Raw genomic sequence first — 10,845 nt, forward strand, 5'->3', positions numbered from 1 at the left:
AATGCTCTGATGTCTGCTGCAATGCTCTGATCGCTGCTGCATTGCGCTGATTGCTGCTGCCATGCTCTGATCGCTGCTGCAATGCTCCGATCGCTGCTGCAATGCTCTGATCCCTGCTGCAATGCTCTGATCGCTGCTGCCATGCTCTGATCGCTCCTGCCATGCTCTGATCGCTCCTGCCATGCTCTGATCGCTCCTGCCATGCTCTGATCGCTCCTGCAATGCTCTGATCCCTGCTGCAATGCTCCGATCGCTGCTGCAATGCTCCGATCGCTGCTGCCATGCTCCGATCGCTGCTGCCATGCTCCGATCGCTCCTGCCATGCTCTGATCCCTGCTGCCATGCTCTGATCCCTGCTGCAATGCTCTGATCGCTGCTGCCATGCTCTGATCGCTGCTGCCATGCTCTAATCGCTGCTGCCATGCTCTGATCGCTGCTGCCATGCTCTGCAAGCGTGAATGCAAAAATATAATAAACGCACTTTTTTTTTTTTTTTTATAATATGAGTGCATCCGTTACATTTTTGCATAAGGTGGGTCCTTTAAACATTTTTGCAGGTATCTTTTGGTGCCCACACGGTAGCCGTATTGACAGTTTCATACACCTAATATCTTAACAGGTCCACGTTTAAAGGATTAGTTCACTGTAGGAAGTAAGGATGAGCTCAGGCGTGTTCGCACGTCCACATGCCCGCACTCCACAGCGCTAATCACAGGCAGCGAGACATTTCCTGATCCGCGGCTGCACAGATCGGGAAATGTCTCACTGCCTGTGATTAGCGCTGTGGAGTGTCAGCTTCCTGGCGGGTGCGGGCACGTGGACTTGCAAACACGCCTGAGCTCATCCTTACTAGGGAGCATGTTACACCTTACACCCATATTTAGGTGTAACATGTTCCTGCAGTTTTTACTCCCCTCCGCACCTACCCCTGTGACAGTGGCACGGGGGATCTTCTCCCTGCAACCGCTGTCCCAATTTAAAAACAGCATGGCCGCGCGGGGCTCCACCCTTACAGCTTCATTCATTCATAGAGTTCTGTGAATGAATGAACTACAAATACCGTCTTCCATTGCAGCAGGTGGCTTGTAGTTCTTAATGAACTGCGAGGCCACTGGTGAGTGCTCTTCTAGTTCATTGATCTTCCTGCTCTTCAGTAACTGTCTACTTGTATGGGAAGTACAGGCTGACAGCTATACTGAGTAGGGTTGCACACAGTGGCGGTACATGCATTGTGGACGCACAGGCGCTGCCCCCCCCCCCCCCTAACACCGCCGCCCATTTCAAGAAGCCAGATGCAGGAATTCCTATGGAGGCTCTAATAGGCTTCAAAAAAGGGTGGGCTCTGGGCGCAATTGTGTGACGATAGCGAATGCATTTTCACACTAAATCTTCTCCCTGCCAATCACGAAGCAGGTGTGAGACCTGTTTCCTGATTGGCCAAAACGTCAGGCGTCCAAAAGGATCGAGCCAAGGAGGAAGCCGCTAGAGCCAGAGGGGAAGCCTGCCACCCTGGAGCCACTGCCCGGACCCTGCTAGCCTGGAGCTGCTGCCCGGCTGCCACGCCGGATGACACCCCCGATCTATCTATCCAGGTACGTGCCGGACCAACCGGCAGACGTGTGTGTGTGTGTGTGTGTGGGGGGGGGGGGGGGTTGGTTGTTTGCCGCCCCCTGCACAAAAAACCCACCAGCCTCCACTGGTTGCACAGATACCATTTTTTTTGCCAGGGAGTACAAGTACCGATACTTTCAGTCAAGAACTCGCCAATCCCCAGTACCGATACCTGTGCAGTGTGATTTGAGCCCATACAAAATGAATTGGGATCAAATGGCATTGCAAAGAATTGCATGCCACATTTCTATTCAAATCACCTGCGATTCTTCGTCCCATTCATTTTGTATGAGCTCAAATCGCACCGCAAAAGGTATCAGTTTCAGGTATCGGAGCATTTGCACGAGTAGGGCTACTCGTGTAAATGGTCAGTATCGGCACTGATACCGGCAGGGCCATCTTTAACACAGGGAAAAAGGGGCAGCTGCCCCGAGCCCAGTCATTGCTGTGGGGCCCAAAGCAGCTGCCCCTTTTAGCCCACAAACAGTCGATAAGTGGATGTAAGCCCAGGTTCCAATCAATACTAAAGATGGCCCTGGATACTGGTATTGGTGCAACCCTAATAGTCTGCAGGAGTCTGGCATTGCACCCGTGATCTACTGATAACAGGTGGCATGCTTTCCAGGTTCCTGCGGGGGGAAAAAATAAATAATAAAGAGGCACATTTTTTTATTCTGCAGAAATATGTACATTTATTTATTTTTTTCCCAAAGGTTTTTGGCATCAAAGGATCTGCAATTTGATTGGCTACTCTGCACAACAACTAAAAAGAATGAACAGCAATTTACTTTGTCTCTTGGCCTAAGAAAATATAAAACTGGCACTATATTTTAGAAAATCTTATGGAATAAGGATGTAGTTGTGATGAGGGGGGGGGGGGGGGGGGCGAGGAGTTGATGTCTTGCTATTTAAAGTTCTGTCAAGTCATCATTGAAATATAAGTGTATGCTGGATGTATACAGGTCTGAATCTAACTTCAGCTCCTCAAATTCATCATCTTCATCTTTCACACCATTTTCCTCTAATGTCAGATCCATGTTCAGAGGAACGCCGCAATACTTCCACGTGTAACTGGCGGCATGGGCATTGTATGGCAAATAGCGGCGCAGAATCTCCCATATAGTTTCCTCAGAACAGACCTAAAAGACACAAGGGTGACACTATAAACGTCTTATATAAACAGAGACTGTCCCATCAGTCCCTTCTGAGGACAGACTCATAGCCCCCTTCTGTCTGTATCACCCTGCAGGAGGAGGACAGACTCATAGCCGCCTTCTGTCTGTATCACCCTGCAAGCAGTGAAGACTACCTGTGCCATATAGAGGCCACTTACCTCCAGGGTATGCTCCTGAGATGTCAGCGTGTTAATGACACGTATGGTCCGGGTTTTGGCAGACAAGATTCCGATTTCATAGGATGGATCCCGCCACCAGGGGCGTCCAAAGTCTGTGTCCCAATCTGAACAGGGGTAGGAAGGGGATATATGCAGAAAACGCCCCTGAGGCGTAGAGTATCTCAAGCAGCCAGTTTGTGGATCTATGGAGGTCTTGATCTGTGAACACAGTCACAAAATAAAATGGCTGCAGCAGAAAAGAACTATAAAAAGATATACGAAGGTCAAGTATACAAGCACTTCCCTGGTGTGTCAGTTCAGGGGCTAACTACTGAAACACGGACATCACTGGACCCGCCGGGTGAGGACGCTGGGCACGCCGCGTGAGAGCACTGGACACGCTGGATGAGGATTCTGAGAATGCCGCACGAGAGCCCTGGACACGCTGGGTGAGGATTCTGAGCATGCCGCATGAGGACGATGGACACGCCGCACGAGAGCCCTGGACACGCCGCACGAGAGCCCTGGACACGCTGGGTGAGGATTCTGAGCATGACGCATGAGGACGATGGACACGCCGCACGAGAGCACTGGACACGCCGCACGAGAGCCCTGGACACGCCGCACGAGAGCCCTGGACACGCCGAACGAGAGCCCTGGACACGCTGGGTGAGGATTCTGAGCATGACGCATGAGGACGATGGACACGCCGCACGAGAGCACTGGACACGCCGCACGAGAGCACTGGACACGCTGGATGAGGATTCTGAGCATGCCGCATGAGGACGATGGACACGCCGCACGAGAGCCCTGGACACGCCGCACGAGAGCCCTGGACACGCCGCACGAGAGCCCTGGACACGCCGCACGAGAGCCCTGGACACGCCGCACGAGAGCCCTGGACACGCTGGGTGAGGATTCTGAGCATGCCGCACGAGAGCCCTGGACACGCCGCATGAGAGCCCTGGACACGCTGGGTGAGGATTCTGAGCATGCCGCACGAGAGCCCTGGACACGCCGCACGAGAGCCCTGGACACGCCGCACTGGACACGCCGCACGAGAGCCCTGGACGTGTGAGGAGAGGATGCCAGGGGCTGTGTGTTCGGTGGTCAGAAGGAGAGGATGCTGGGCTGAGAAGCAGCAGGATCATAAGCGGAAGACACCAGGGGCCATGTTATCTGTGTGTAGGAGTTCACAAAATATTACGGAATTAACCAGTGCTCAGAATAGGATAACATTTAAAAAGGAAGTTTACGAACAAATATATACAGTAAAACCTTGGTTTGAGAGTAACTTGGTTTGAGGGCGTTTTGCAAGACAAGCTACATTTTTTAATAAATTTTTGACTTGATATACAAGCGATGTCTTGATCTACAAGTAGCGTCACGTCACAACTGAGTATTAAAGAGAACAGAGGCGCCTCCAAGTGTAGCAATATGGTTCTATTTATTGAAGGTACAACATTTAGTAACTCACGTGGTTGATGATTAAAAGCAGGCACATCCAAGTATGGAGACATTCGGGGTAAAGACCGTCCTCCGCACCGCTAACAACATCATCTCTTCCACGCTGCGCTCCACGAACGATTCTAGCCTCACTTTCAGATCGCTCTACTGCAGGGTAGTCTTCCCGGTCACGATTACAGACTGACAGCAGTGAGGAGAATGGTCTATGTGGATCGCTTTACCCCGGATCCCTCCATACTTATGCCCTGTACACACGATCGGTCAATCCAATGAGAACAGTCTGATGGATTTTTCCATCAGTTAACTGATGAAGCTGACTGATGGTCCGTCGCGCCTACACACCATCAGTTAAAAAAAACGATTGTGTCAGGACGCGGTGACGTAAAACACACGACGTGCTGAAAAAAAACGAAGTTCAATGCTTCCAAGCATGCGTCTACTTGATTCTGAGCATCCGGTTAATATTAAAACAAGTTTCAAATGTTTTAACCGATGGATAAATAACTGATGGGGCCCACACACACGATCGGTTTGGTCTGATGAAAACGGTCCATCAGCCCGTTCTCATCGGATTGACCGATCGTGTGTACGCGGCATTAAATGTGCCTCTTTTAATCATCAACCATGTGAGTTGCTAAATGTTGTACCTTCATTAACCACTTAAGGACCGCCTCCTGCACATATATGTCGGCAGAATGGCACAAGCACGTACAGGTACGTCCTCTTTAAGTGCCCAGCCGTGGGCGCGCGCCCGCGACCCGGTCCCGCTGGAGTCCCGCGATCAGTCTCCCGGAGCTGAAGAACGAGGAGAGCCGTGTGTAAAACACACCTTCCCCGTTCTTCACTGTGGCGCTGTCATTGATCGTGTGTTCCCTGATATAGGGAAGCACGATCAATGACATCACACGTTCAGCCCCACCCCCTACAGTTAGAAACACATATGAGGTCACACTTAACCCCTTCAGCGCCCCCTAGTGGTTAACTCCCAAACTGCAATTGTCATTTTCACAGTAAACAATGCATTTATATAGCATTTTTTGCTGTGAAAATGACAATTGTCCCAAAAATGTGTCAAAATTGTCCGATGTGTCCGCCATAATGTCGCAGTCACGAAAAAAATCGCTGATCGCCGCCATTAGTAGTAAAAAAAAAATTATTAATTAAAATGCAATAAAACTATCCCCTATTTTGTAAACACTATACATTTTACGCAAACCAATCGATAAACGCTTATTGCGATTTTTTTTTACGAAAAAAATGTCGAAGAATACGTATCGGCCTAAACTGAGGGAAAATTTTTTTTTATATATTTTTGGGGGATATTTATTATAGCAAAAAGTAAAAAATATTCATTTTTTTTTCAAAATTGTCGCTCTATTTTTGTTTATAGCGCAAAAAAAAAAAAAAAAAAAAAAACGCAGAGGTGATCAAATACCACCAAAAGAAAGCTCTATTTGTGGGAAAAAAGGACGCCAATTTTGTTTGGGAGCCACGTGGCACGACCGCGCAATTGTCAGTTAAAGCGACACAGTGCCGAATCGCAAAAAGTGGCCCGGTCTTTGACCAGCAATATGGTCCGGGGGCTGAAGTGGTTAAAAATTGCTTTTTTTTACAAAGTTGTTATTGTAACAAGTTATTTTTCACACACAGCCTGCGTATACTTATAATTATAATAAAGATAAAGCTATCTGCAAAACTTTTCTAAGGTTTCATTCATGAAACCTTGTTTACTACAGTGATGCTGTGATTGGTCACAGCTATTACATGGTACAAGGCTGCTGTGATTGCCCCAGGTACCATGTGATCAATCACAGAGATCACACAGTAAGCAAGGCGTCATGAATGACATCCTTACTTACTACTGTAACTGTGATTGGTCACCATGGTCACATGGCACCAGGGCTGCTCACAGTGGCCCGGTACCATGATCAGTAATCTGCTGTGTCCACAGATAGCATTGCTGTAGGCTCTAGAGAGCACACAGCGGCCCCCGAGGTGGGAGGATGTATGGGTACGTCTACCTGCATCAGCGCTGCACCTGTCCAGCAATGACCTGACAGTTTACTTAACCACTTAAGCCCCGGACCATTTTGTTGCTAAATGCCCAGGCCAGGTTTTGCGATTCGGCACTGTGTCGCTTTAACTGACAATTGCGCGGTCGTGCGACGTGGCTGCCAAACAAAATTGGCGTCCTTTTTTCCCCACAAATAGAGCTTTCTTTTGGTGGTATTTGATCACCTCTGCGGTTTTTATTTTTTGCGCTATAAACAAAAATAGAGTGACAATTTTGAAAAAAATTCAATATTTTTTACTTTTTGCTATAATAAATATCGCCAAAAATATATATAAAAAAACAATTTCCTCAGTTTAGGCCGATACGTATTCTTCTACATATTTTTGGTTAAAAAAAAAAAAAATCGCAATAAACGTTTATAGATTAGTTTGCGCAAAATTTATAGCGTTTACAAAATAGGGGATAGTTTTATTGCATTTTTATAAAAAACAATTTTTTTACTACTAATGGCGGCGATCAGCGATTTTTTTCATGACTGCGACATTATGGCGGACACTTCGGACAATTTTGACACATTTTTGGGACCATTGTCATTTTCACAGCAAAAAATGCATTTAAATTGCATTGTTTATTGTGAAAATGACAGTTGCAGTTTGGGAGTTAACCACAGGGGGCGCTGTAGGAGTTATGTTTCACCTAGTGTGTGTTTACAACTGTAGGGGGGTGTGGCTGTAGGTCTAACGTCATCGATCGAGTCTCCCTTATAAAAAGGATCACTCGATCGATACGCCGCCACAGTGAAGCCGTGTTTACATACGGCTCTCCCCGTTCTTCAGCTCCGGGGACCGATCGCGAGGGGGCGGCTATAAACGAATAGCCGCGCTGTCGTCCTGGATCGCTACCTGTGGGAATCCGACCGCCGCATGTAGCGGGGGGGTCCCGATCGGACCCCCGACCCGCGGAAAGGCGGGGACATACATGTACGCCCATATGCCTGTACGTGCCATTCTGTGGACGTACATATACATGCAGCGGTCGGCAAGTGGTTAAAGAGTCCTTCTCTCATTTCTACTTACATCGCCTGTCTTGGGATTGAACCAATGGCTGATATCCTTCCCTGCAGCTTCAATAATTGGCTTCAACAAAATGTCACCTAAAAGGAGACACAAGACAAATGTAAAGGCCTCATTCACAGGCAAACAGAGGGACAGACAGTAATTGTACTGCTCAGAGACAGTGTGGAGGGAAGGAAGGGGGGGGGGGGGCATACAAGGCAATACAGGGGGACAGGTGACAAGGGACACACAGGGACAGTGCGAGGGAACAGGCTAGGAAGACACATAGACAGTACGGGGGATAGGTGAAGGGGGACACATAGGGACAGTAAGGAGGGACAGGTAAGGGGGGACATATAGAGACAGTATGGGGGGGGGGGACATAGGGACAGTAAGGGGGGACAGGTGAGGGGGGCACATAGGGACAGTAAGGGGGGGCACATAGGGACAGTACGGGGGGAAAAGGATAGTGCGGGGAGGAAAGTAAGGGGGGACACACAGGAACAGTGTGAAGGAATAGGTGAGGAGGGGCACATAGGGACAGTAAGGGGGGATAGGGATAGTACAGGTAAAAGTCAGGTGGGACACACACAGGGACAGTAAGGGGAGGGGACAAATAGGGACAGTATGGGGGGAAACACACAGGGACAGTGGGGGGTCAGGTGAGGGGGGACACACAGGGACAGTGGGGGGTCAGGTGAGGGGGGACACACAGGGACAGTGTGAGGGGAAAGGTTAGGGGGGGGACACACAGGACAGTAAGAAGGGGGGATTCTGGGACAATACAGTGGGACAGGTGACAAGGGGCACACAGGGACAGTAAGGGGGAGGGGGCATAGAGACAGTAGGGGGGGACAGGTGAGGGGGGCACACAGACAGTACGAGGTGACAAAAGAGGAGGGGCATATAGGGACGTTAAAGGGGTGGATAGGTAAAGTGCGGGGGGGGAAATAAGGGGGGGGCGCACATGGACAGTACAGGGGGACAGGTGAGGGGGGACACACAGGACAGTAAGGGGGGGAAGGTGAGTGGGGGGACACATAGGGACAGTAAGGGGTGGCATGGGGTCAGATGAAGGGGGACACACACAGGGACAGTGCGAGGAGAAAGGTTAGGGGGGACATATAGGGATGGCAAGGAGGGGGGACACAGGGACAATACAGGGGGACAGATCAGATGACAAGGGACAGTGTGAGAAGACAGGTGAGGAGGGGCACATAGGGACGGTAAGGGGGGGGGATTAAGATAGTGTGGGGAAAAAGTCAGGGGGGGCACACAGGGACAGTAAGAGGGGGGACAACTAGGGACAGTATGGGGGAACACACAGGGACAGTAGAGGGAAACAGGTAAGGAGGGGGGAACACATAGGGACAGTAAGTGGGTGGCATAGGGGGATCAGGTGTGGGGGCGACACACTAGACAGTGCAAGGGGAAATGTTAGGGGGGGGGACACACACACATGGACAATAAGGAGGGGGGGGACAAATAGGGACAATATGGAGGAGGGGACACACAGGGACAGTAAGAGGGAGGACAGGTGAGGGGGGACACATAGGGACAGTACGGGGGAGGGGACACACAAGGACAGTAAGGGGGGACAGGTGAGGGGGGGACACATAGGGGTGGCATGGAGACAGGCGATAGGGGGACACACAGGGACAGTGCAAAGGGAAAGGTTAAGGGGGGACATATAGGGACAGTAAGAAGGGGAGATACAGGGACAATACAGAGGGACAGGTGACAAGGGGAACACAGGGACAGTGTGAGGGGATAGGGACTGTAGAGGGGGGCATAGAGACAGTACGGAGGACAAGTGAGGGGGGCATATAGGGACAGTACGGGGGGGGATAGGTATAGTGCAGGGGAAAAAATCAGGGGGGGCACACAGGGACAGTAAGGGAGGGACAGTGCAAGGGGAAAAGTTAGGGGGGGGACACATAGGGACAGTAAGAAGAGGGGATACAGTGACAATACAGGGGGACAGGTGACAAGGGGCACACATGGACAGTGCGAGGAGACAGGGACAGTAAGGGGGCATAGAGACAGTATGGGGGGGGACAGGTGAGGGGGGACACACAGGGACAGTACAGGGGGACACACAGGGACAGTACGGGGGACAGGTGAGGGGGGACACACAGGGACAGTACGGGGGGACACACAGGGACAGTACGGGGGGGGGGACAGGTGAGGGGGGACACACAGGGACAGTACAGGGGGGACAGGTGAGGGGGGACACACAGGGACAGTACAGGGGGGACAGGTGAGGGGGGACACACAGGGACAGTACAGGGGGACACACAGGGACAGTACGGGGGGACAGGTTAGGGGGACACACAGGGACAGTACAGGGGGGACAGGTGAGGGGGGACACACAGGGACAGTACGGGGGGACAGGTGAGGGGGGACACACAGGGACAGTACGGGGGGACACACAGGGACAGTACGGGGGGACAGGTGAGGGAGGACACACAGGGACAGTACGGGGGGACACACAGGGACAGTACAGGGGGGACAGGTGAGGGGGGACACACAGGGACAGTACGGGGGGACAGGTGAGGGGGGACACACAGGGACAGTACGGGGGGACAGGTGAGGGGGACACATAGGGACAGTACGGGGGGGGACACACAGGGACAGTACGGGGGGGGGGCACACAGGGACAGTACGGGGGGGGGGGCACACAGGGACAGAACGGGGGGACAGGTGAGGGGGGACACACAGGGACAGTATGGGGGGGGGCACACAGGGACAGTACGGGGGGGGCACACAGGGACAGTACGGGGGGGGGGACACAGGGACAGTACAGGGGACAGGTGAGGGGGGACACACAGGGACAGTACGGGGGGGGGGGCACACAGGGACAGAACGGGGGACAGGTGAGGGGGGACACACAGGGACAGTATGGGGGGGGCACACAGGGACAGTACGAGGGGGGACACACAGGGACAGTACGGGGGGGGGCACACAGGGACAGTACAGGGGACAGGTGAGGGGGGACACACAGGGAGCATATAAAGATATATCAGTCCGGATTGGGTGTGTAGAGAACGGAGCTCTATGTGTACAATGGGGGATGTCAGTCAGTGTGGTGGAAATGTTACCTCTGTAGTCGGCGGCCAGTGGGCTGAGGTCATACACCCGTCCCAGGTAGGACACCCACAGGTCGGCGGTGGTGCAGTGACGGGACACCTCCCTGGGAGTGAAGAACGGAGCTCTCGCTGCCGGAGACATGATTGAACGCTTCTTGGTTACCCCGGCAACGGGACGCATAGCGCCCTACTTCCGCCCTCATACACTATTTCCGGTTTGGTTTCCGCACTTCTGCGTTCCACCGGGCTCCAATGAGACGTCACGTCCGGGGTACA

At 51.8% G+C, this 10,845-nt stretch overlaps 1 protein-coding gene across 1 annotated transcript; it reads right to left on the reverse strand.

Annotated features, from left to right (window-relative positions):
• Positions 1-2,263: 2,263 nt before the first annotated feature.
• LOC120933563 (cytochrome b5 domain-containing protein 1) lies at positions 2,264-10,825 on the reverse strand. The gene is made up of 4 exons (XM_040346823.1): positions 10,582-10,825; positions 7,502-7,578; positions 2,945-3,163; positions 2,264-2,750 (listed from the first exon to the last, which is right to left on the reverse strand). Exons 1-4 carry the CDS (start codon positions 10,748-10,750, stop codon positions 2,520-2,522), a joined length of 696 nt encoding a protein of 231 aa, XP_040202757.1. The 5' UTR covers positions 10,751-10,825; the 3' UTR covers positions 2,264-2,519.
• Positions 10,826-10,845: the final 20 nt, after the last annotated feature.

The sequence above is a fragment of the Rana temporaria genome, chromosome 3 (genome assembly GCF_905171775.1).
Source record: "Rana temporaria chromosome 3, aRanTem1.1, whole genome shotgun sequence".
Lineage (NCBI taxonomy): Eukaryota > Metazoa > Chordata > Amphibia > Anura > Ranidae > Rana > Rana temporaria.

Bases quoted from the DNA above. Each gene is read 5' to 3' on its own strand.
- LOC120933563 (XM_040346823.1), bottom strand. From the start codon at position 10,750: ATGCGTCCCGTTGCCGGGGTAACCAAGAAGCGTTCAATCATGTCTCCG. The intron at 3,164-7,501 runs GTAAGTAGAAAT...CTGTGTTCACAG, and splicing joins TCAATCCCAAGACAGGCGAT to ATCAAGACCTCCATAGATCC. The intron at 2,751-2,944 runs GTAAGTGGCCTC...TGTGTCTTTTAG, and splicing joins CTCAGGAGCATACCCTGGAG to GTCTGTTCTGAGGAAACTAT.